This window comes from Cyanistes caeruleus, chromosome 9 (genome assembly GCF_971803275.1).
Source record: "Cyanistes caeruleus chromosome 9, bCyaCae1.hap1.1, whole genome shotgun sequence".
Classification (NCBI taxonomy): Eukaryota; Metazoa; Chordata; class Aves; order Passeriformes; family Paridae; genus Cyanistes; species Cyanistes caeruleus.
The window spans coordinates 32542383-32568937 of record NC_141709.1 but is presented as its reverse complement, the minus strand read 5'-3'; the positions used below and the strand labels follow the sequence as shown (position 1 = coordinate 32568937).

Below are 26555 nucleotides of genomic sequence, written 5' to 3'. Positions count from 1 at the left end.
GGGAGCAGGGAGATGGCTTCTCCTGGATGTTCCCTGTCCCCAGCAGGACAGAAGCCACCCTCCAGAAGTGAAAACATCAGCTCCTGTGGATAAAGGCAAACATGAAGGAAATTACTTCTTGCAGCCAGAATACATAAAACTTTATTTTTTTTTCCCTCCTGCAGTCTACTTTTTCAAAAAGACAAAATAATGCTTCCTCTAGCTAATCTTACATCCATCCTCTGGCCTGAGGAAACATCTGCTCTCCATGGTAGCCTCAATTGTCCCAGCCAGTTCCCTCTTAGAATTTCCTTCTCTTCTACTGACAGCAGTTGCCTCCAGCTGCCTTCGTTCCTCCCACCAGCAATCCCAAAGCCAGGAGCCCATCCTGACGTCCAGGTTTAGCTCAGGACAGGTTTAACCATCTCCTTGGCAGGATTTTAGCAGCTTTGTGTGCTGTGCTGATAAAAAGCACAGTCTCCCTGCTGAGATCAGGAGTCTCTTAGCCATGAGGATGCTCAAAGATCACTGACACAGCAGAAAAAAAATCATCCCTGTTCTTGCAGCCTCTTCATCTGCCTTATGGGCTGGTTAGTGTCTCCTTGGAGCTGGGAATTTGCTCTGGGAGCCAGAGCTGCCAGCAGTGCTGTGATGTGGTGGATGGCACTTGGGGTGGGTTTGTCCCTAATAAATTGGGTGTTGACTCCTAGAGAGGAGCATTTGTGCTGTAGGCCAGGGGTACTCAGCAGCTTTTCAGCTACACTGTGTTTTTTGGGGAAGAAATCTGGGTTTTGGTTTGCTTTTGGAACAAGACCATTTCCACCCTACTCAGAGGCTTGGCTGTCCCTGCTGAGAGGAGCTGCAGCTTCCTGCTGGGATACAGGATGGAGAGCTGGGGATGGCTGTGGTGGGGCTGGACCTGTGGCTCTTTGTTTAGACAGCCCCTGGCCATCAGCATTTCCCTCTCTGTTGTGCTCTTCCTTCCCCCTCCAGGTGAAAACACAACTGCCTGTTGTGTTTTCAGCCTTACCAGAGACAGTGTGGCTCTTTAGCCAAAATTGAAAACTGTGGAGGGTCACAGCTTTCACCCTCCAGGCATGGAGGGGCTGCTCTGTGCTTTCCATGCCTGGTGAGAAAATTACCCAGTGGTGGAATTCCTCTGTGGCAGAGACACGGGGCTCTGTGCCAGTGTTTCCTCTGCTTGTCACCTTTACCTTTCCTACATGGGAAGGGAAGCACCTTTTTGTTCTGACCCAGTCATTTGTTTCCTGCTCCTTTGTCTGGCTGTGACTGCAAACCCCAAAAATAGGCCGAGGGATGAAACTGCAGAGTACAGAAGCAGCTGTGTGACCAGGAACTGCTGAAGGGAGAGGAGAACTCTGGAGAAGAGCTTTCCTTGGAAGAGCCTGCTGGGAACAAGTTAATTTGTGCTCAGGGTCACGTGCATTTTATTGCCACAGATGTGCACAGAAGAGCAGTTCACAAAAAAGGAAGAAAAAAACCCTTAATTGCTGTTAAAAATACGTATCTGCAGCCTTGTGAGAGCTTTGTGATTCCTGGGAATTTATTATGCAGGATCCGTTCCTGGCAGGCAGTGACACCCTGATGGCAGCAAGCAGAGCCTGGTTTCATTCCAGCAGCACAGGCAGGTGTGTGTGATCCATCCCCTCTCAGAGATAACCCTGTCCCTGTGTCGTTGCAGGACCGTGGCAGCCGAGGTCAGGAAGCAGATCTCGGGGCAGTATGGAGGCTCCCCGCAGCTCCTCAAGAACCTCAACATTGGAGGCAGCGTCTCTCATCACACCTCTGTAAGTCATGCCTGCAGCAGGGCTTGCTCAGGCTGCTGCCCATGCTCATTTGACCATTTGGGAGGAGTGCTGACAGGTTGCTGATGTAAGCGGCTCTGATAACACCAAGGACAACATTCCATGCAAAAGCCACTAATTTTGGGGATTTCTATGTTGCAAATCAGTTGGTGTGGCTGGGAATGCTGTTTCTGCAGAATCTTTGTAGGATAAGGAGCTTTCTTGAACAGATATTAGTTGTTTTATCCCCATACAGCCTGGATTGGGGATTAAATTCTGTGTTTTTGTGGTTCTCTGCATGGAGAGCTCTTTGTAAGATCCTGCACTTCAGGTTGCTGTTTTCCTGTCCTTGTCACTCTGGAGAGCAGGACCACAGCGACTCATCAACTCTTCTGAAGTATTTTAAATATTATTGTGCAAGTTGAGTGTGGCCATTTTTCAGGAATGTATATTTACTTACAAGTTTACAGCCCACTTTGAAGAGCTGAATTGTCACAGTCACCCTTTCTGAAGTCAGACTTTCTTGCATGGCCTACCAGGAACCTTCCAGATTTATTGTGGTAAACATTTTAAGAGTGCAGCAAACTTTTTCAGGCTGGAAATATTTGATTTGGGGTCTCACTTCAGGTCACAGTGGTTCTTTTTGCTGCAGTCAACTTGGAAAACAAATATTAGAGCATCTTGTTTTCTTCAGAGAGGGGCGGTTAGGTCAGGCAGGGCTGGAAATGTGCCCTGAATTTGATAGTCTGTGCAAGTGTTGTGAGTTTACAAGAGTTCTTCTCTTTGGAGTGAGGTCCTGTAGTGTTTCCTTGGTTCCTTGTGGGAATGAGTTCATGGGAATTCCCTCTGCTTCATGTCCAATGTACCCTGTTAAAGCTGCCTCCTGTGGAGCACAAAGGTGTCCTGGGAGCTGTGTCACCTCAGAAGGGATCTCCAGGCTGACCTCTAGCTCAGGGCAGTGTCTTCACTGCGGCACAGACTTCATCTCTGAGGAGATCTGGCTGTGCCAGGGGCGCTGGGGATGGAGGAGGGCTGGAATTCCTGTCATTTCCTGGGAGCACAGGGACAGCAGAAGGCTGCTCTGTCAGCTGGTGCCCAGCGTGGTGGGCACTGAGCAGGGAGCAGGGTTAATGAGAGAAGGGTTAATGAGAGAAGGGTTAATGAGAGCTGCTGCCCAGACTAATGCCTTATCTCAGTGGCTCTGCTGGGCTGTGCAGTGATAATGCAAAGCCCTGACTTGGCAGTTCTGGATGGTCCTTTGCATAATCCAGCATTAGAATAGGGAGGGTCCCCTGCTATTAGCTGGTGTGTGGAGCACTCAGGGTCATTGACTCCGCTTCCCTGCAGCACTGGACAGCTGAGGAGTGCACTCCCATTGGATATCCATCCCAGGAGCTGCTGTGCCTCCCTTGTCTCACCTCTGGGTTCATCTTGGAATTGCCTTTCTGCTCTCATAAATTGAGATGTCTTCCGTGAACCTCTCCAGGCTCACACAGCCATATTTTTGATCAGTTTTTCCTTGTATCACCTCCTTTCCCTCTGAATTGTCTCTTCCACTTTTTCCTCCTGTTCCTGAGCTTTTTCCATTCTGCCACCAGCCAAGTGTTCAAGCTCAAAGCTTCGGTCCTGTTGATCTTCACATGTAATTTTTGATACAGGATCAGACTTGTTGGTCATGGTATTGTCAGTAGCTCTCATTATCCTGTTGCCCTGGTGTTTGCTAGTAAATATATGCAAGAATCTATAAAAATGCTGGAAAAGGTCATGCCAGCTGGAAGCAGGCTCTGAGCTTTTCCTATCAAACTGCATTGTGTGATGGCTGCTGTGATAAGCTCCCAGTTTGTCACATGAAATTGGGTGCTGAGCAGAGATGCTCTGCAAAAGCCTGATTAACATGGGGTGATGGTTTGTAGGAGATAGTCTGTAGGAAAAGTCTATTTAGTGAAGTCATGAGTCTGTATCCTCAGGCTGTGTAATACTACAGAGGTTCTCTTGTCTGAATTTTGGGTTAATTTCTCTCCCCGAGGCATCCGTCAGGATCTGCTGTGCCTGCCTGGCCTGCTTTGATAATCAGCATTATGCAGAGGGAAAGCATCATTGTGTGAAGCTGTGTTTGCTCTGGAAAAGTTAATTTCTGTGTAGCCACACTGGTTTAAAAGCCTAAAGTAGGGCATGTAGTGTGGGAGTGAAGAGGAAATTCCTGCTAAAATGTTGTGTGTTTGAGTTTCAGTATCTCCACGATGGCAGCTGGTTGGGACTGGGGATCTCCAGCCTGCCAGAGTTCAAGAATTATTTGGCCGATGCTGTCAGGCACAGGGTGGAATTGTTGGGGCTGTCCTGTGCAGGGCCAGGAGCTGGACTGGATCAGTCCTTTCCAGCTCAGGATATTCCCTGGTTCTGTGACTCCAGTGGTTGTGCAGATGTGCTCTCTCATCTTGCTCACTGTGGTGGGAATTCTGGTCCAGGAAAGGTCAACACCGATTCTCTGATGGTTGCCAACAGCAGCTGCTTATGATAGTTTGTCTGAGAGTCTTATCAGTCCAAAGGAGATATTTTCATGGAGAAATAAGAGCTTTTGTGAATGAAGAGCCTTCAGCACCATGCCTCCTTGGGCCTTTTGTTTCTTGTCAGCTGAAGCCAGTGCAGAGATGTTCCCCACACCACAGACTTGCCCGTGGTTGAACCTGGGATAAATGCAAAAACCTGTCAGCTGAATTGTAGCAAGTCTCTTCCCTTTTGCCTCACAAACAGCAGACAAAATGCTGCCAGAACTGTTTCTAATTTGGTATCTGGTAGAGCTGGGGGGAAGACACTGCTTTCAAATGAGTTTATTATTTCAGCCTCCACCCTTCTGCCACTTTTAGGAGCAGCTGATTTAATTGCACATTCCTCAAACCCCAGACACAGGTCCACGGCCCTCAGAGGCTTTTCCTGTGTAACCCAATGTGCCAGGCTGGGACTCCTGGCAGGATGCAGTCCCTGCAGCTCTGAGCTTTTTATTTTTGCAACCCACAACAGAAGGCACTGACAGTTTGTTATTGGGAAATAGGAGCTGTGAGCTCTGAGAGTTCCATGGAGGAGGGATTTTTTTGGTGAAGTTATTTTTGCGAGTCTCTCCAAGCCCACTGGTGAATGGAGTGTGCATTTGCACCTTGCTGGCTGTGCTCTGGGTTGGAATCCTCAGGCTGTGCTCACCTTGGCTGCCTCCAGAGGTTCAGCATTCCCTGCTGGGAGCTGCTGCTTCTCACCACCAACCCCAGTGGGTGAAAGCAGAGAGCCTGCACTTCCTCTGGGAGAATTCCCCAGCATCTTGCAGGATGGGGAATTTGCTGTTTGTTTGATGAACCAGACTGCCATTATAATCCCTCCTGACTAACCACTTTCTTTTCCTCCCAAGTTTGTTTTTAATGTGGGGCAGCTCCTTGTGCTCAGTTAACTCTGTCTGTTGAAAGCAGATAAAGACTTAAAAAATCTTGGACTTTTTTTTTTTTTTTCACTTTTGAGTGCCAAGGATAATAATTGAAATGTTTTTTGGTTGTTGTCTAAAACTCAATTTATTTATTTTTTCCCAAGAAAGAGTTCTCTTAATTTTAAAAAATCTTTTCAGGTTTCTATTTCTATTTCTTTACATCTTTAGAGGTATATTTTAGTGGTTGGATATAGGACTTAGTGCAATGGTCTGGTTGACAAGATGGTGTTCAGTCAAAGTTTGGGCATGGATGATCTTGGAGGACTTTGCCAACCTTAATGACTCTGTGATTTTGTTAGAAGGGCAGCTTTTTACTGCAAATAAGCAGAGTGGGTGTACATTCAGTTGTTTTATAGAAAAATCACAGCTTTTCCAAGGGATTTGGGGTAATATTTCCTGCCTGTTGATGTATATTACAGCAGAGATGATTGTTAGTATGTAAAGGAACAATGTTACAAGAGATGCTAATTAGCCGGGGAATAAAGGGGTCTGGATTCTTGGATGTGGTGTGATCTGACCACATCTGCTCTCAGCACTTCATTTTCTCCTGTAAAATGAAGGTGCTGACATTTACATATCTTTGTAAAGCACTGCTGGCTTCATGGGCATTATCTGGGCTAATTGAAGCTTTGTCTTGGATTTATTGGATGTCAGACTTTGGCCATGCATTCAAAGATAACATCTAATTATTCAAGTAGAGAATATAGGTTCCTTTGTATATTTCCATTGTTTATTTTAATGTAATTTAAGAGAAGAAGAAAAGGTGATTTGTGCAAATGAATGGGAAGCACAGGGAAGGAAAACATGACAGTGTCCTGTGTGGCACTGAAAAGGGCGTTTTGGAGTGTTCAGAGCCAAGTAATTTTATCACCAAGAATTGAAAAGGAGAATGAGCCAAGTCTTTATGCTGTCTCAGGGCTGATGAAGGCTGAATGGTGCCTCCCATTATTTATTTGTATTTCCTGGAGGTTTTGCCCTGCCTGGCTGAGTGGTCTGTCCTCATCAGGCAGGGGAGGATGGGAGAGGCATCCACATCCTCTGCCCTGTTAACTCTGCTCTGGTGCAGGCATTGCTGTAGGACATTAAAACTGTGGCTGAAGTGAGCCCTGTGGCCAAGGCCAGGGGTGTTTTCTCTGTTCAGGTGGGGCTGGTGTCCACTGGGAGTCTCTGCAGTAACTTAAACAGTTCACCTGTTAGCAGAGATAAATACTCTTAATGAAATGATATTATACCAAGTAATTGTTAATAAACAGGCTGGGAGAGCTGGGGGTGCCCACCTGGAGAGGAGAAGCTCCAGGGAGAGCTCAGAGCCCCTTGCAGGGCCTGAAGGGGCTCCAGGAGAGCTGGAGAGGGACTGGGGACAAAGCCTGCAGGGACAGGACACAGGGAATGGCTCCCAGTGCCAGAGGTTAGATGTCAGGAGAATTTCTTTGCTCAGAGGACGATGAGGCCCTGGCACAGGCTGTCCCCCATCCCTGGCAGTGTCCAGAGCAGCCTGGGCAGCTCTGTGTGACTCTGCTGTGACGCTGCTGTCTCTGCACGTGTCCGTGGTTCATCCATCCACACAGGGGAGAAATGTCCCCTGGGAACTGAGACGTGCCTGTGCCGAGTATTTCCCACTCAGGAGAGCATTGTCCATGCTTGGCAGGGCTCAGGGCCACCAGGGCTCAGGGCCACCAGGGTTTGCCTGTGTGAGCCCCAAGGGTCTGGAGGGGTCAGGCTCTATTGACCTGATGCAACATTTCTGACAAAAGTGGGAAATCTGTGAATTTTCTGCAGTCTCTGCTCAAACTGTTTGTTTTTTGATTTCTCTGCTGCTGTCTCAGTTTCTGCTTTCAGTTTTGTCACAGTTTATCAGAGGGAAACTCTTCGAGATGAGTCTCAGCACTTCCATTTTCTGTATCAAAGTCTTTGTGTTCTCCAAATACTCTTGGTGAAATTACACAATCCTTAGTCATCAAAGATCTTGTCTTCTTACCCGTCCTTGGAGGCATAACTCGTGTCTTTCTAGGGTTGCTAAGAAATAGCTTTAGTATTCCCAGATAACTAATTAATCTCTGATTAATATTAATATTTCTATGCCCAAATGGCTTCCTACATTAGCAACCAGTTATCACAGCAAATAACCTGGCAGTATTTGTACATAAAGCATCTCACTGGTTTTGGGACTGGCTGTTCCTTGTTACATGCAGGATCCTTCTTTAGGTAGGTATATTTGTAATTATTCCACAGAATCCCAGGCTGGTTTGGGTTGGAAGGACCTTGAAGCTCATCCTGTTCCAGCCCCTGCCAGGGGCAGGGACACCTTCCACATTCCCAGGGTGCTCCAAGCCCTGTCCAACCTTGGGCACTTCCAGGGATGGGGAATCCATTTCCTTTCATTAGAGGATTTTTCTAGCTTAGGCATTGTGATAGAATTTGCCACACACTGCAGATCTCACAGAATTCAGATCTTAAAATTAAATGTTTTCAGATTGCAAAAATGGAGGCTTCAGACACAGAGAATGCTTACAACCATTTTTGGGGCACGCTTGCAATTTGGAAATAAAGGACTTTGATCAGCTGCTCTCTGTGATAATGACATCTCACAGAACATCATGCAAAAGAAGGAATGAGAGGCAGAGCAGGGCAGGAGATAGGGAACTGCATTCCAGAGGCAGTGGGGAGGTAATGACTGCACTGAGGGCTGGGGAGGTGTCATCCTTGGTGAGGCTTGGGAGCTGCCTGTGGTTGATGGAAAGCAGAGATTGCCTAGGAATCTCCTTGGTTCATTTGAATATTTCCATGTATTATAAATGCAGCCAAAAAATGAAATGCAGGAGTTCTCTGGGCTCACCAGGAATCAGGAGTATGGGTTTTCTGAAATGCAGGGATGGCAGCAGACAAATATGCAAGTCTTTGAATTTGGATCCATTTGGATTATTTTTGGAGCGCTTAGTTGAAAGAAAATGTCATTTTTGCAAGTAAAACATGTTTTTTCATTACTTGAGTGTTGTCAGTGGTTAATATTACACTGCTCATGTTTCAAAACCTCTTAGAGTGACTTGCCTGTAGTTCACACTTAAAAATAAATCTAATGCCTCTGTTAAGCAAGCTTATTTCTTTAAACTGTTACCTTCTTTAACCTGCCTGCAAATTGTAATTTTTTTTTTTTTAGCATATTACATTCTCAGATTTATTCTGACTCCTTCCAGTACATCAGATTTGACTCCTGTTCCCTGAGATACCAGTATCTGTTTAAGGGTGACAGGATTTTGCCACAGCAAGCACAGGCCATCTGCATTCCTGACTGCTCAGCAAGGGAAGTGCCTGTTTGCCCTGGAGACCCAGAGATAGCTGAGAGAAGGCTGGGGCTCAGCTTTGAAATGTTAATCTGCTGCTTCTGTCCTTCCAAGATTTTTGCCCAGGGAAGGCAGTGGGTGGGAAGTTGGTATTAATTTAGAATTTGGAGCTTTGGCACAATCTGTTGCAGTTTTAGCACGTTATAAATGGCTTAATATTTAAGGAGGTATTGAAGTTAAGATGGAACTTTGTCCCGGTTTCAAAATTGGCAAGAAATATCACCCTGATTTTGAATAAGTGCTTTAGCTGCCAAGTAAAAATAGCAGTCAGGATCCTCCCTAGGATGAGGAGCTCTCTGCAGGCTTAATTTTTCCAAGGTCCCTTATCACAGGGAGTTTTACTCCCACACAGGGGGCAGGAGGGACAACCTTCTACACTTTGCCATTGTCATTTTTACAGAGCCCTCAATTGTACTGTGATCCTCACAGGGGCTGGGATACTGCCCTTGGGAATTTTTATTGGAGCTACAAGGGAAATTGGGCTTGGATTAGGCCACAGCAGGTTGGGTTCAAATCCTTGTTGTGCCAGATGCATCCTGCCAAGCTGTCATGTCACAACCTCTCAGTGCTGTTGGGGCTCCCTCTCAGTGAGATTGGGCATCCTGGGAGGGCAGAGGTGAGGGAGGGAGAAGGAAATGGGAGGGAATGTTGTTTTCCATGGCTGTGCTGTCATACACAAGCTGGAAAAGTTTGCAGAATGATAGCAGGGATTTGAGTGTGTCACTCCAGTGTGTCCCAGGAGACTCCTCGTGGGCACAGATATCCCCTGAGCCCAGCTGTTGGTTTAGGGAAGGGATGGAGTCCTCCAGACAAACCTGGGAATGCCTGTGGAGTCAGGGCACTGTGCTTCAGTCAGTCCCTGTGAGATGGAGTAATAATGATCCCTTTTTCTGCCCTAGTTGTTACTGAGCTGCCGTGCAGTGCCCGGGAGAGCAGATCTTGAGTCTTCAGATCCCTGCACAGGTGCAGGTCTTGTACAAGCCTGACCTCTGCTTTATACCTTTTGTTTCCTTGTGTGAGCTGTGCAGCATGGTGCCCTGGGTGTAGCTTTCCCTGCTCGTTATCCCTTTGTTCCCTTTGTTATCCCTTTGGGATGCTTGGCTGAAGTGAATGAAGGTTTGTGTTACCTTCCATGGAGTGATGCCACATCCCCTCACTGAGGCTCCTGCAGATTTGTGCAGGTGCTTTTGTAAGGGATGATGATGATCCAGGTAGCTGCTCAAAAGGAGGAAATAAATAGGAGAGAGACATGTGCACTAAAACTCCACAAAAATACAATGTTTGCTGTCTGGAGAAAGGCAAAGTCGATAGGGAACGCAGTTTTATTTTCCAGCTTTTAAGGGGATGTAACAGTGAAGAATAACACAACCTTAAAGAAGAAAGCTTGAGTGTCCCCACTGCAGGAGAGCTGTAAACCTTTGAAATAAGGGTTTGTCCTGCAAGTGCTAAGAGCCTGAACTGCAGCAATGCAGGTGCACCTCTGGAAACTGCCTTTAAATGGGTTAGAGAAGCCAAATCAGAAAGGCTGCTGTCTGAATTAACTGGTTGAACGTGGCTGTGGTCAGGTTAAGGACATGCAGAATTGTTATTTCCAAGTGAGGGGTTTGATTGGGGTAAATCTGAGAGAGGGAGTCCTGTTTGATTTCTTCTGTACTTTCATTTTATCAGTACTGTGATAAACACAGTGTTTATGCTGGCAGGGAGCAGGTTATGCTCCTCTTACTCATCCTGAGCTGCCCTTTCTCCCCACATTGTCCTCCTGTAGATTTTAATAGCACCAGAACAGTGCTTGCCATGAGTGAGGTGCCAGTGCCTGATCCTGGGATAAAGGCTGAGTGAAAACCCTGTTAGGGAATTGTCCAAAATCAAAGAGTGTTTTTTAAAAGAGCAGCAATTCTGGGAGCAGCTTTCCTTTGCATATTTTTAGCATATATTTGCTATTAATTCACATTATTCTATGGTCCTGGTGGGGAAGATGCTCAGGGCTCTTGCAGACTTTGGTTTCTGGAGGGTCTTAATAAACTCAACAGAAATGGACCTCCTGGCAAGGATTTCTTACAGTAACACTCCAGAATTCCCCATTAGGTTTATTAGGGGAGATCACATTGATACCTTTCAGTGCTTAAAGGGGACTTGGAAAAAACAAGGAGAGTGACTTTTTACACAGGCAAACAGTGCTAGGGAGAATGGCTTCAGACTGAAAGAGGAGAAATTCAGGTTAGATTTTAAGAAACTCCTCCCTGTGAGTGTGCTGAGGCCCTGGCACAGGGTGTCCAGAGAAGCTGTGGCTGCCCCTGGATCCCTGGAAGTGCCCAGGGCCAGGCTGGACAGGGCTTGGAGCAGCCTGGGACAGTGGAAAGTGTCAGAGTTGAAACAGGATGAGCTTTAAGGTCCTTTCCTCCAAAACCACTCTGGGATTCTGTGATTAGCCAGTTGGTAGGTGTTCTGCATGTTTGCAGGTACTTAGCTGGATTGTCCTTCTGCCTTTGGAAGTCCAGTGAAGAACTGGCTGTGTTTTATGGAGGAGACACTGTTGCTTCCCCAGAGCTGCCAGGAGGAATGAGAAGGCTTTTCCTGGCAGCAGGATGAATATTGCCCTGAAGTCTGCAGCCTGCCAGCAAGCAGGGCTGTGGGAGAGCACAGCTTTATCCTCCTCAGCTGTTCCCCCTTCCTGCTGCAGCAGATTTCAAACCTTTCCATGCGCAGCTGACGGGACTGGGAATTGTTTGGTAGCTGAGATCATCAGTAGCACAGTGTCACACTCCTGCAGGCCAGGGGAATCAGCTGGTGGGTGCCTCTTGTTTTTCCTGGTGCCACAGGAGGTCAGCTGGGCTGGAGGTGAGATGACAGAGCAGGTTCTGCTCCTCCAGCAGCACTGAGGTTGATTGGGATGATGAGATTGGGATGATGGGGTTGGGTAACCTGGTCTTTATCCGAGCTCGTCCAGCTCCTCCAGTGTGCACGCTTCACCTGATGGCTTTGTGTGGCAATTTCAGGTGACTGGTGATTAGCCCAAGTAACACAGGAATAGCTTCTGGTATTTTATGTGTCCTTGTCCCCATCCACACTTTTGGAGCGATGCTGGAGCACGATGCAGGACAGGGGAAAGGTTAAACCATTGACAGCAAGAGCCTTGAGAGGAGCTCTAGCATTTCTGTTCACACATGGGGACATCTTTTAGGTTCATTTTCTTTCTGGTGCATTTATTCATCCTTCTTTCCTCCTCCTCCTCTTTCATCACTTCTTCCCCCACAAATATCTGAAGCCTAAAATAATGTTCTTGCCTTTTATCTGCCAATAGTCTGACACCAAGTAGTTCCTCTCCATACCCATGAATTTATGTTTGGCCTGTTTACTCAGGTGCTAGACAGTATTTCTGGCTGCACAGATGGTGAGTCTGACACAGGCCTCTGGGTTTGACTTTTATGTTTGTTTACATCTTCATGGTACAAGAGTTACCCGAAGAGACAAACTGGAAAATTGTGGAGTGCAACCTTGGGCCTAATCCTGAAATGTGTGAAGGGCTTGGAAACCCCTGGAATGCACAGAGAGCCCCTGGGCACTGCCTGCCTTTCTGCATTGGTGATTTTTAACTGGCATGGGCACTTCATTCATCTCAATGCTCCTGCTGGACAAGGGGAATTTGAGATGTGAAATGCCAGGGGTGAGGGGACGTGGTGTGTTTTGGGCTGTGACAGTCTCACACCCTCAGTCCTGCATGTCCCCGTGAGCTTTGCATTAATACAGAGGTTTTTCCTCATCTTTTCTGCAATTCTGTTTATCAGGATGAGTGGAAATATTGGAAGGGATGAGGGACAGGTTCCTGTGTGTTAGAGAATCACAGGTAAATGAGTTTGTGCAAATTAAAACACAGCACTTGCCATAGGCAGTTCACTTTTGGAAGATCCCTCAGCTTTGGACCTTCCAGGTCAGAAAGAGGAATAAAAGTAAGTCTTAAAATGTTAGGGCTTAAAAATAGGATCAGCTAAACAGCTTTAAATCATCCTGTGAGACTTTCTTACCCTTCTGGGAGGTGCTGTCAGGGTCCAGCAAGGAGCAGCATCGCTGCATGGATGGGGCTCTGCACTGGGAGGATGGGAGGGGATGCTTTTCCCAGCACCTCAGGACACCCCCTTGCTTCTGGAGCTTTTTTGCCCAGTGATTTTATTGCTTTCATCTTCATTTGCAAGGAGTCTCCATTGCTGGGTGGTTCCTCCTCTTTGCTTCTTAGGTTTGTCAGTGGAAGGGACGATTTGGTGCAGAGCAGCGCAGGAAGTTTGCAGCACTTGGAAGCAAACAGGCACTTGTAGCAGTTCCTTAAGGAAAAGCTGTCACCTCTCAGTGACATTTGTCAGGGATCTTGTGCCAAATGGGGCTGGTCTGCCTGTTTGTAAAGAGCAGGGTGAGGTGGTGACATCTCAGCTGAGATGTGGGAAGGAGCAGTGACAAATTCTGCTTGCGGCAATGAAAACAGTGGGAAGTGTCTGGTTTGTCTTCTCAAAAGTTCTCCAAAATCACGTACTTTGAGTCCATTTCAAGAGTTCAGGATTTTTAGAGTCAGATTTCTGATTCAAGAGTTCAGGATTAGACGGGGGGAAAAGGTTATGGGGTTAAAGAGATGATCATCATCTTCTTGTGAAAGGTGTCCCTGCCCATGGCAGAGGTTCGGAACGAGCTGGGCTTTAGGTCCTTTCCAACCCTTCTATGATTCTTTTGCTATTTCTTTACACAGAAATTAATTTGTTTATTTTGCTTAAATTGCAGAATCAAACACTACATTTCTAATAGTATTCTAGACAGCCATCACATATTTTTTTTGGTGAACCAGATTCTTCTCTGGCAAAAAGTCATCTGGTCCAAGTCCCCTGATTTCCTTGGAGTCACGTTGCTGAAGGATTTGCCTTCTAAGAAAATTGCAGTATTCATTGAGGTTGGTTGTGGCTGGGAGATTCTTTCAGTATCTCTGTGTTAGCAGAGTCTTTTGCCTTGAATAAAAAGTTGATTTATTTCAGAACTTGTTGGCAATAGTTTAAAAACTGGAATTTGGGATTTGTATAGCAACATTTTCAAGAAGCAAATTTAAAACTGAAGTGCTGAGTGTTCTTTTTAAAGTCATCTCCAGCACAAGCTGCAGGATAGTTCCTTGTCCCACAGAAATCATCTGGATGTCAGGAAAGGGGAAGTTAGTAGAGAAAACTGCTGAATTTGGATGTGTTTTTGTGACTCTTGTTAAAACACTCAGCCTCACTGGCATGTGCCAGGGAATTCTAGGAAATCTGTCAGTTGCTGTAGAGACAGCTTCCTCAAAACTTGTTTTTAGTGTTTCATTTTCTTAATGTCTATGTTTATGTATAGCCTCATAGCATAATGATCTCATATCAGAATATTTATATGTATTTATGTAATGGAATATGTAAAAATACATGTTATGCAATGTGAGTATGTATCCAGTTTATGCAAATTTTCTTCTAATGTATCTAAAAAAAGCTCAGGTTGGTGAGATCAGCACTGCCAGTGAAATCTACTGTTTTCCTGCACGTATTCAGTCATTCCTTGTGCTTCAGGTAAAGGCTTTGTGCCCAGTAAAGATGATTTTTAAGCATCCCTTTTATTGAGGGTAGCGTCCCTTCCTGGCATGGGCAGAGTCATTGTGGCACTAAAGGCTCTAATATCAGGGAGAAGTTAAACTTGTACCTGTGGTAGGTGAACATTGTGTTTTGTGTTCACCAGAGAGGCGATTTAATTCAAAATAATGTTAGTCCTCAGAGCTGTGTGGCTTCCTGAGTTCCTGGTAAATCAGGCCTTGCTCTGGGTTCTGGCTGAGGGCTGTGCCTGAGGGAGGGAGGGTTCCTGCATCTTGGAGCAGGATCAAGGTTCCCTTTGTGATCAGAGCCTGGTAAAAACAAATCCAGGCTCGGATATGTGGGAAATAAAGTACGAAATTTCCTTTTGTTGTGTATTTTGAAAATAGATGTAGCCTTTCCTGGCTGTATTTGTATTTTTTAGGTGATGATGGTATGCACCAGAGGAACATCAGATAAAAGATAAGACATGAGAAACAGCTCTGCTGTGTGTTAGCTGAGGTTAACACCACTGAGGTTAATCACCTGATATTGCATCAAATCCCTCAACAAGGCAGAAGAACTGGTTTAAAAGAGAGCAGAAAACGCGCCTGTGATGTTTCTTTATTTGCTCACCTCGGTTTAAGGCCCCTGTGGTGGTTTGTGTGTTCCCAGGTGCCTCTCACAGAAGCCGTGGACCCTGTGGACCTGGAGGATTATCTCATCACTCACCCTCTGGCCGTGGAGTCGGGGCCCCTGCGGGACCTGCTGGAGTTTCCCCCCGATGACATCGAGGTGGTTTACACCCCCCGCGAGTGCCGGACGCTCGTGTCGGCCGTGCCCGAGGAGAGGTAGGACAGGAGGTGACGTGGTGATGCTCCAGGGGATTCATATTTAATTTTTGAGAAATTTAAGAAATCATCATAATCTCTGTGATCTCTGTTTTTTATTCTTTCAACAGCGAGATGGACCCCCACGTGAGGGACTGTGTCAGGAGTTACACGGAGGACTGGGCGATCGTGAACAGAAAGTGAGTTCCCCTCTGGTGTTCGTCACTTCAAGTTCATATTTAAATTTTGGCCAGTTGCTGTAAGGAGGCTCAAAAATGTTGTCCTGGCTGCTGATTCCATGTCCTCTATCTTTTAGTTTTTGGAAAATTGGATCTTGGACGTCAAAACCCCTTGGGGCATTTTGGAAAATCTAGGCCATTTAAATCCACAGTTGCTCCTTTACCATGGTAGAGCAATTAGGGGATGTGGACAAGTAAAATTACTTCCAGCATTTGTTTCTTTCTTTGTTCCATCTGGTTTTAGTTCTTTTTAGAGACAAGTTGCATTAATTTTGCAGTGAAGTACGATTTACGTGCAGTCACGACCATCCAATAGACAAGGTGCCCCCTGCTGCTTCCATTGGTTCCCAGAGAGACCTGGGGAAAGCACATCATTCAAACAAATAATTGTTAATATTTGAACCATCACAACATTTACCTAATGAGTTAACAGTTCAGAGGATGGGCATGCATTGATTGTTCCATGCAAATTAGCAGGAAGGGTTCTGAGAGGCTTTAGTTGGAGCACGAGCTCTCTCGGATGATTGGAAGTCTGATGACTTCAAGAGCTGCTGTCAAGGAGTAAGTGATCCATGTGATGTGCATCACCTACAAATGCCTCGGCTGCAGCTCCAGCTCTGCCCTTGTGGCAGTTGCTACAATTCACTGGTTTAATGTTGTCCTGAGAGCCACTTCAGGGGATGCTCAGGATATGGTTGGCACTGCTAACGTGACCTAATAAAAAAGTGTTTTGTAATCTCATACCAAAAAAAACCAAAACAAACCAACAAGCCAGCCAGAAAGGAACCCAAGAGAGGGAGGGAGATCTTTTATTAACTCCCAGCCTTGGCAGTAGAGTCTTGGATACACCACAGACCTGGACAGTGTGACCCAGCCAGCTACATGGCTTCTCAGTGACTTTTGTTGGTACCTGGAATTCCTGGCTGTGACTCCTGCTCTGATGAGGTTTATTTGGTGGGTTTTGTCCTCTGAGAGTCATAGCATTTCCTGCTTGGATAAAACCATAGCAGTGCTCTGCTATGTTTAATGTGTAGAAATTGAAGAGTTACTGCTGGAGCAGGGGAAGAACCCAAAAGCTCAGCTGGGAAGGACTGAATTGTTTTTCAAGTAAGGATGTCAACAATTTCCTCTTAACCCATCCCAATGAATGGTTCCAAGTCCTCTGGCTAGCTCCAGGGGCACCAACCCCAGCTGTTGGAAGAACTGCTGAATTGACAATCCCTTTACTTCCCCACCCCAGGGAAAATAATCTTTATGTTTGTTTCTCCCTCCAGTTTTTAGTAACCAAAATGTTTTTGAGGCAAGGAAATCCACCCATTCAGTAATTCCTTTAATGATATTGGAAAATCATATTGGCCTGAAAAAAACCCACTAGCATATTCTGATTTCAAGCTTAATTTCTGAAGTCAGGTGTGAATTAGAGATCCTTTGCACTTGTTGGTGTAGCTGTGATGGAAACGCAGACATCCAGGTGAGGATTATACAAATCCTATTGTTTCAGGAATTACAACCTAGCAAGGAAAATGCATTCTTCCTTTTTTCTATTCCCTTCCATTATTCACTGCTAGCCTATCCATGGTTTTCCCATGTCTGGAACATCCCTTTGTGGTAACTTTAGTACCAGGGCATGGTAAGAACAATTAATTCCAGATGTGATCCCAGGAACTTACCTGGAGTGAGTATTGCAGGGAGACCATGGCTCTACCCACGTGTGTGTGTATAAATACAGACATGCTGCCATTTGGCACCCAAAAATTTGTTAGTGAGAGATCTGCTCCTGTCAGCACAGCAGGCAGACTGTTCACTTGCAGGAGCTCTTACACTCTGGAAAGCTCCGAGGGACCCACTTTCCTTACAGAGATGCTGTGTGAACACACTTGTTTTAGTCAGGGTTGGAAAGTTGTTCTCCAGAGGTGCTCAGGATTTTCCTGAGTTGCTGTTTTGGTTTTCCAGTTAATCATTTTATCTGCTCCAAGTCAGTTCCTGCTCCAGCAGAACCACTGGCCTTCAGCCCTCGTGTTCCTGGCCTGTTTTTAGCTTGGCATCACAATGGCACATTTTACAATTACTTTAATTGGCCCTTGATAATCCTCCTTTTGACATCACCCAGAGTGGCTTTATAGATGAACAGAGTCACATTGTAGTGTTGGAATAGTGGCTGTTGGATGATGCCCCAGCTCCAGTGGAGCTGACTGGAAATGGTGTTTGCAGGGAGCAGCTCCAGCCTCGGGAGCACCCACGCTGACAATGCTGGGTTTGTTCCAGGGTGCTGCTCCTGGGGTCAGGGTCAAAAGGGCTGCTAAGAACGTGTTTGAAATCCTCTGTTTGCAGATACCACAAGCTGGGAACTGGGTTCAATCCCAACACCCTGGACAAACAGAAGGAGAGGCAAAAAGGGCTCCCCAAACAGATCTTTGAGTCTGACGAAGCTCCGGATGGCAACAGCTACCAGGATGAACAAGTAATGTGCCTTTAAAACCTCGCTACATAAAACCTAATTTACAGTCCTGCTTTAAAAGTGCAGTCCTTTTCCCATTATAAGTTGCTTTTAATTTGTTGGCTCTCAGGATGACCTTAAGCGACGCTCAATGTCGATCGACGACACTCCCCGGGGCAGCTGGGCCTGCAGCATCTTCGACCTGAAGAACTCCCTGCCTGATGCTCTTCTCCCAAACCTGCTGGACAGAACCCCAAACGAGGAGATTGACCACCACAACGAGGACCAGAGGAAGTCCAGTAGGCATAAGGAGCTTTTTGCACTACACCCAGCACCAGATGAGGTATTTTTACATGCATGTGGGTGAGACTAAAAAAGTGAAGGGTGTAAGGAATGTGAAAGCTGTCAGTCTGCCACAGATTTAAAGGATTTGAGATCACCTGTGTTTTAACATGCATGAGAACTGCAGCTATTTAATGTTTTTCAGCATATTGTCTTGCCCATAGATACTACTTTCTGAAGATTTGGTTTCCCTTCTGGTTATGCAATCCCCAGTAATGTAGAAACATTTAAGGGATTTAATTTAGCGTATTTATAGCTGCTGATGAATGCACCATGCTGGGAAGCCTTGGATGAAATTGGTGCTGTGTCTTAGAAGAAAAAAGTGGTGATGTGTTTGCCTCCTGATTCTGCTGGTTGTTTTATACAGGAGTTGTGTCTCTTAATTCCAGGAGGAGCCCATAGAGAGACTCAGTGTCCCTGAAGTACCCAAAGAACACTTTGGCCAAAGACTCCTGGTGAAGTGTTTGTCCCTGAAGTAAGTACCACTCCCAACAGAGAGCTGCACTGCAGAAATCCAGAAATTTAAATCTGCTGCTGTATCCATGTGCATCTGGAATAACTCCACTGCTTTGTTTATTACCCTGGAAGGGTCATTGCATTATTTGGTCATAGGCTTCCAGGTTAAATTTGTAAAGCTTGAGTTACACAGTTGTATCTTCAAGACTTCCTGCAGATGGATGAGACAGGAAATATCCACCTCCCTGCCTTTTTCTCCCTGTTGCTTTCCAGCTCTGCCTGTTCCATGTTCACGTGACATGAGGCTTCACCACGCTCCTCCAGGGCTCTGAAATTGGCAACTCACTGGTGTTCCCCTCCCTAAGAAGGAAATTTGAGATTAAATTAAAAGATTAGAAATGCTGGAGCCTTGAAAACATAAAGACAACCAAAGATTTGCCAAAGTTTAGGCTCAACAACCTTGACTGTGTCCCTTTAAGAGTGAAGACTTTATATACTTAGTAAGCATTAACTGGAGGAATAGAAACCTGTTAAACAAGTTTAATGAAGTGGAGCTCCTGAATATAGGGTTACCTGCAGCTGGTTCATTGCCTATAACTCTTCTCTAATAACACAAGGTAAAATTTTACTGTTATTCCCTTGGAGAAATAAAGTACAAAACTGATTTTCCACACTGCTGTATTCATCTTCTGTGTCCTCAGTTAGGTCAACCCTTCTTATTAGAGAGCTCCAGTTGCTGCTCATAACTGAGATATATGTGTGGGACATTTCTCCTGCTCGTAGAGTACTCCAGGACCTAATATAGCCGTAGAGATGAACTGATTTTGCAGCCTTTTATGAACTGGAACAACATAATATGCAGTAGCAGTGCAGCTTTCCCTCCAAAGGAGGGTGTCTTTAGCATAAATAAGTTAGATGCTGGAAATTAATGTTTTCTGCTCTTTAAGCATCTCTTGCTGACTGCAAATTTGTAGCAGATCTGCGCAGCTACACGCTTGCTTGTGTACCCAGGGATATAATCCAAGATTGTGGTGTCTCAGTGGCACAAAACAAGGACATTGTCCCCAGGGAGAAGGCTCAGATGACCTAAGCAGGGTCATTTCCAGGTTAATCTCAGCTTTGTTGCAAAACTGGAGAAAACACCTGTTTGGTGGTGTTGTCCCTGTTGGAAGAAGGAGTTCCAGGCTGGAGCTGAGAGCTCTCTGCAAGGGCTGGGTGTGGAGGGGATCCCAGCGTGGATGGGGCATGAATTCTGTGGGGAGGCTGTGCAGACAAGAAATGGCATTTCAGCCCCTGCTCACTGTGCAGCAGAGACAGGTTTTGAACGGTTTTAAATTCCTTTATCTCCCCAGGTGTTCTAACAATAAGTTCAGCTCTGTTTGGTGGGTCAGTGTTCTTGTTGGGAGTGGGAATTTGCATAAACACTGGGTAACAGTCACTGTGAAAAGCTGGCACCTTGCTAAGGGAGTGTTTGGTATTTTCTGATAACAGTTGGCTGTTGAAAATTGCCAAAATTGGTGTCCCTGAGTGTCCAGTAGTGCTGAGAGGAGCGCTTGGCCATTTAGCCACAGGAAAGTGTCTTCTCCAGGGAATCAGGGGAGCTGAGAGCTCCAGTTTTCCCAATTAACAATTCCTCTCCCTTTGAGGAAGCTTTTGGGCTGCTTTGCTTGGCTTTCAGCGAGTTAAAATGGACCTTCTAAAAGCCAGGGAGCACATGGTCGTGGTGGCAGAAACCAGGACAGGAATGGGGTGGAAACTGGGAAAGAAGATCCTTTTGGAGCAGCCCTTGGGCTGGCTCAGCTGTTCCTGACATCTCAGTCCCCATCACCCAGGGAGGGTTTGGGATTCCTTCTGACAAAATGCAAGTCAACTGATTGATTTTGTGTTTCTTTCTTTCAAGATTTGAAATAGAAATTGAGCCCATTTTTGCAAGTTTGGCTTTGTATGATGTTAAAGAAAAGAAGAAGGTAGGTTTTTAATTACTTGAGTGTGACATTTCCACTGAAATTTAAACACAAAAATGGAGGAATTAATTCTGGTGGCAAAGCTTTAACTTGTGTGTTCTCCTTGGTAAAGCAGTTGAGGTATAACCACTTTTCTAAAAATATAATTTAATATGTGAGTGCCTGAAATCTGAAAATATATATATATGTGTATATGTATATATATATATAGTCCAATTTGGGCTTTCAAAAGTCTCTTCCCCAGAGAGAACTTAGGTAACTGAAACCTTTTATTTAGATTAGGTTTTTATGACTTTCTTAATCTCTTTTTGGTGATTCAGCATGGCATAGGTCCAAGCAGCACTTCAGTAATGCATGAGAAAGTCACACATGCTAAAATTGCTAAAATCAAAACAAAACTGAGGAATCTTTTCAAGATCTAAGTTATAGGAAATGCAAAATACATTTATCCACCTATTTATGTTCTGTATTTAATATTTAAAGAGTCCCTTAGTTTTCCTTATTCAAGATATTAGCAGTAGTGGAGAGAAAAATGTTAAAAATATGCATTTTGACATTTATCTCTTTAAGACTTGAATTTAATGCATTGAGATTTAAGTTATGTAGATGAGAATATGTGGAATATTATGTGAACTTTGTTTAATATTTAAATCACATTTCATAAGCCAGTTTTATCATCTCATTACTCCTCTTTTTTTTTTGGCTTTTACGTAGTAAGTTCTTTAGTGACCTCTGCTGTTGGTAACCTGCTCACATCTTTTTTGGCTCTCAAGCTTTGCAGTCAAGGATTTGGTGTTTCAGGATAGAAAGCTCAGTGTCTGTCTTTCAAGGGGTATTTTTCCTTTTTTTCTGTTTCTATTCTGATATTTTGGTCTTTTCAGTTCAGCTAACAGTGGTAATTTCTAATCCTGTGATGGAGTTACATACCTTAAAGGGGTTGGAGGAAATTTTATGGCTAGTTTGTGGTGTTTCCTCCATTTTGTTTCTCACTGTCCTGCCTTGATTTCTTAATCAAAAAGGCTTTTTTCTCCTCTATTCATACATGGTTTGAGATGAAGAGCATTTGACATGTATTTTAAAACAATTTTAAATTGCTCGTGAAGAATTTACAAAAATTATATATATATATATATAACTAAGGCTTGAAACTATCCAATTTTTTCCTTAGATTTCAGAGAATTTCTACTTTGATTTAAACTCTGAGCAAATGAAGGGAATGCTTCGGCCTCATGTCCCCCCTGCTGCTATTTCCACCCTGGCCAGATCTGCCATCTTTTCTATCACCTACCCATCCCAAGATGTCTTTCTAGTAATAAAGGTAAGAAATACCAGAGAAATTGAAATTATTGTAGTCTCCTGGTTTTTATTTAAAATAAAATAGAAATTCTGTTCCCAAAAATGTGAACAGTGCTGCTTTATTTCAAGTATTCTCCCATAAGTTCCTTTGTAACAACTGGTTCAGTGCACTGAAACTGGAAAGAGCACAAAGGTTTGCTTGATGATATGAATTAATTTTCTGGGGCTTGACCTTTCTTTTCATATAAAACATGTGCTGACTCCTTAAAATGACAGATAAATACCAGTAATCTCAAAATATCTATTGATCTGCATCTCATTTCAAAAGGGATACATGCCCCATAGTCAGATTTTCAGATGTATTTGTGGGCTGAAATTGCTAAGAGAGTGAGATCCAAAACTGAAATAAAAATGCAGCATTGGTCACTCCTGGGATAAAGTGCACAAAGATAAAAAGTTATTCTCTGTTCTTCCCTTTGATTCAATGGGTGCACAAATGTTGCTCGTTCACTTGGGTGTTTGAGTCAAGATTTTTGGCTGGACTCTGGATAAGAATCATCCTGTGGCCAAAAGGGGAGTTCAAGACATGTTTTCAGTTCACAGGCAGTGTGAAAGTTCTGCAGGAAATGCCAGGACTCACAAGGCTTCAGCTTTTGTGAGAGAATTAGTTGCTTCCCTATGCTTGTTCAATTTATTAATCCTTGCTGGATGTGTGTCCTTATAATGGTTCATTTTCCCTTCTCAGCTGGAAAAAGTTCTACAGCAGGGAGATATTGGGGAGTGTGCAGAGCCTTATATGATTTTTAAAGAATCTGATGCAGCAAAGGTAAGAATTTTTTGGGTGTTTTGATAAAAAATTCAATGTATTTGCTTTTACCTGGGATGGTTGATACTGTCTTTAAAGGGATCAGTTTTTAATTAAGAATCTAATCCCATTCTAAAGGCCAAAAAGGAGTCAAAGACCTTTGAGTCTTGATGCCTTATTGGGGGGGAGTAGTTAAAGGTCAGCAGTTTTTGTGGCTGTCAGGGGAGATTTGTGGTTCCCATCAAACTCAGTCATCTGTGATTCCCTATCCCAAAGGATCAGCTGGGTCAAGGGAAGGCAGCCTTTGATGGGAATTTGCAGTAAAAATTTCAACTTTTCCACTGCTTTTGCAGCTTTAACCCCATCACTTCTGGTTCTAAAAGAATCTCAAAAATGGTTCCTAATTTTGTGTGCAGTTGGGTTGAGCCAGGTGGAGATCAAAGGGTAATAATGAGGGTGAAGGGCACAGCAGAGGTTCCAGCCCTTCCTGTGATCCCAGCCTCTCCATTAAGGCTTTTTCAAAAGCTTGGATGCTTTCTTAATTTTAATCAACCTCTTAATAAAATATTTCCTCCTTGAAGCTCTAAAGATTGCTCTTTAATATGCAGAGCTATGGAAAAATCCTCATTTATTCCTTTTTTTTCCTTGACAGAATGAGTGTGATACTAATTTGGGGAATGGTTTGAGTTTCCCACACAACTCCAGATGATCTGAGCACCTGCTGCATAAAGTCACGTTAGGAAAGGCCCTTCCAGACTTCACAGGGGAAACTTCAGATTTTCTTGAAGGAGTGGGCAGATGAGCTCACTGGGGTTTGACAGGCTGTTCAGGAGGGTGAAGAACATAAAAGACTGTTCTGACTGTCCTCTGCTGGCCTCTTTTGGGAAGCAGAAGTTGCATTTTCCCAACACTTGGTGATCCTCCTCTGGAAGCTGCTACTGAAACACAACCACTGGGAGTTAGGAAAGACCCCATCACTCCTCACTGATTTGGCTAAATAAACCTCTGATTCTGTCCCTCTCTTTTTAACCTCTTGCAATGAATATTTCCTTCACAGAACAAGGAGAAGCTGGAAAAACTGAAAGGCCAGGCAGAACAGTTTTGCCAAAGACTCGGGAAGTACCGGATGCCTTTTGCCTGGACAGCCATTCACCTCATGAACATTGTGAGCAGTGCTGGCAGCTTGGAAAGAGATTCCACAGAAGTTGAAGTTGGCACAGGAGGTACGGGACTTGGTGTCTGCAGGAGGGAATGTGGAAAATCCAGAGGTTTTGGTTCATATCCTGTAGCTGCTGTTGCTCCTTCTATGGCTTTCCTCCCCCTGCCCTGATGGTCTGGGGTCATGGCTGAACTAAAACAGAAAAGTCCATGATAACAAATGGATTTATCTTTCAAGGATTTTACAAGCAAACCATCTGTTATATTATTTAAAACCAGGCTTGTGAGACTGAGGGAGCATTACAGGCTGATGAACATTTTCCAAAGGAGTGGATTAATCTTTGTGAGCCACATAGCTCATCCAAAACTGCTCTTCAGCATCCCCAAAACTGCCAACTTCATCATCTTTCAGAGCAAGGGAAATACATAAATCTCAGCATGATAAAGACTTTTATAACAGCAGGAAGGCACTGGGGTGAGGTGGCTGGGAGGGGAGCAGGATTCAGCTGTGCTCCACAGCCTCCTGATGCCTCCAGAGCGGGATTGCCTGAGCGTAACCACCTCTTCTGTCACCTCATGGCATCGTTCCCTCTCCTCCTGTGAAAACAGTCCTGCTTGGAGCAAAAGTAATCTCTTGGACTGTAATTTTTCTGCTTTATTTTCTAATTCCTTTTCTTTTCACCGCTGTGTTTTGCAGAACGTAAAGGGTCGTGGTCGGAGAGGCGGAACTCCAGCATCGTGGGGCGGCGTTCCTTGGAGAGGACCACGAGTGGGGACGAGGCTTGCAACCTGAGCAGCTTCAGACCAGCCACCCTGACAGTGACCAACTTCTTCAAACAGGTGTGGCATGAAAATGTCTCACTAAGGAGTTACTTCTTGGCCAGAAGGACTGGATCATGTGAGGTCACCGAGTGATTAATTTGTGACGCGCTTGATTTCTGTTCGCCAATTGCAGGGAATCTTTGAACAGCATTCAGTGGGTTTGTTCTGTATATCTCAATTATCAGGGGATAACAGATTGGTTTGGGCTGGAAGGGAGCTTAGAGGCCATCCAGTGCCACCCCTGCCATGGCAGGGACACCTTCCTCTAGCCCAGGTTGCTCCAAAATCACCTTGGGCACTTCCAGGTATCCAGGGGCAGCCACAGCTCCTCTGGAAATTCTATTCCAGGGCCTCCCCACCCTCCTAGGGAACAAATTTCCCCTAATATTTAACCTAAACCTACTCTCTTTTCAGTTATATATTACATAATATAATATATTAATTCTGGTAGTAGTGAATTCAATTCCTCAGAGGGATTTAAGGTTGGCATCCTGGACACATCCAGGGATCCCTGAGGAAAACAAAGCATTCTGCTTCTGATGCTGCTCTGCTGAGTGGCAGCTCCTCTTAGCCAGAGCTTGGGGTTTTCCTGAGGAGTGGAAGACATGATTAAAGGGAGCAAATTTTTTTAGTTAAGCTTAGCAAAAAGTAAAGAGCTGAAAATTTCCTTTAAGATTGGCTTAATGTCACTTCTAGTTAAGGAAAAATTGGTCTCCAAGTTAGCAATAATTTATAAAAGCATGTATTTATTTACTTTGTTGAGGTTATTTTTACTTTGAAGCAGCTAATTTTATTTAATTTGTCCTTTAAAAACTGCCAAACATTAATTTAAGATTTTAAATTTCAGATTTTTTTATCTTTCTTTTCTCTTGTTAAGTATAATTAGTTGAACACTACCCAGTGTTTTTCACCTTTCATTTGCTTTTTTTTTAATATTGTGATTTCTTACCTTCAGAATCAGATATCTTCTGCTTTTGGGTGGCAGAGTCCCATTTTCTGTAATATTTCCAAAGTTAGTAAAACTCTGAGCTACTAGAATGAGCACAAGGAAGAAAGACTCCTTGCACTTCCTATTTTTCCTGAAAATTAAGGCTGTTCTGGGCTCATCCCAAGGGAAAGGCAGAGGAGAAGGGACGAGGATCACCTCCTGAATGACAGATACTTTTTCAAACTATTACTTTTGCTAAAAAATGAGTATTTTTGGGAAATTTTTCAGCAGCCATCTCCAGTTTGGAAAAAGATAATATTGATGGGGAGAGAAAAGGCTTTCAATTAAAAGTTCCTGCAGCTGTCAGGATGATTAATAAGGGACGAAGGAAGGGGAAAGGATGGAGAAATGAAGTGTAATTTAACATGTTAATGTTAACACCTTGTTCTGGGAAGAGGCAGTTTGATGTGAGAGGGAAGAGCCTGGGGATGAGAGGGTTTGTTCACTCTCTGGCAGCCCTGGAGGGTTGTTTGGGTAACCAAATCTTGCACCCTGAGCAGGAGGGGGATCGCCTGAGCGATGAGGACCTGTACAAGTTCCTGGCTGACATGAGACGTCCCTCGTCGGTGCTGCGCAGGCTCAGACCCATCACAGGTATCCAGCCAGCCCTTCTGGGCTCAGAAGTTCAGGTGTTTGGTTATTTCCCCCCAAAGAAATCCCTGGGAGCAGTCCCTGGACAGCAGGAGCACTGAAGGTGTTCCGGGGCAGGTTTGTCACTGGCACACTGAGGGAGGTGTCAGTGAGGGGAGGATGCAGACCCCAAACCCAGGAACCTCTGTTTCCCACTCTCCATCCCAAAGGAGATCTCTCTCCTGGCTCCCACTGCTGGTTAATAGGAACAGGCTCCACCTCTGTTTGAGAAAGGGAAACAGAAACCCTGGCACATCTCAGTGAAACTGGTCCCTGACCTGTGCTATTCCTGACAATATTTACTTAACCTGCTCTTCAAAACTCTCCAGGGACAGCAATCCTGCCTCTTCCTTGGATCATCTCCCCAGCTCTCATCTGGCCTTGCAGCCAGGTTAGGTTTTAAGAAAAGTTTGCAAAATTATCTTGCTGCAAA

At 44.7% G+C, this 26555-nt stretch overlaps 1 protein-coding gene across 31 annotated transcripts in view; it reads left to right on the top strand.

The window, feature by feature from the left end:
* DOCK7 (dedicator of cytokinesis 7) overlaps positions 1-26555 on the top strand; it is a 91723-nt gene that overhangs the window by 7026 nt on the left and 58142 nt on the right. For all 31 annotated transcript variants that reach the window (XR_015290413.1, XR_015290414.1, XM_086901774.1 and 28 more), the window contains exons 2-13: positions 1682-1787; positions 14831-15006; positions 15117-15185; positions 17556-17685; positions 17792-18004; positions 18393-18478; positions 20360-20426; positions 21592-21741; positions 22465-22545; positions 23582-23747; positions 24380-24522; positions 25993-26086. Coding sequence is in view for 29 of the 31 variants with exons in the window: in XM_086901774.1 (XP_086757900.1) it covers positions 1682-1787; positions 14831-15006; positions 15117-15185; positions 17556-17685; positions 17792-18004; positions 18393-18478; positions 20360-20426; positions 21592-21741; positions 22465-22545; positions 23582-23747; positions 24380-24522; positions 25993-26086 (1481 nt within the window). In the remaining 2 variants the exon portion in view is untranslated. The remainder of the gene's footprint in view (positions 1-1681; positions 1788-14830; positions 15007-15116; positions 15186-17555; positions 17686-17791; positions 18005-18392; positions 18479-20359; positions 20427-21591; positions 21742-22464; positions 22546-23581; positions 23748-24379; positions 24523-25992; positions 26087-26555) is intronic.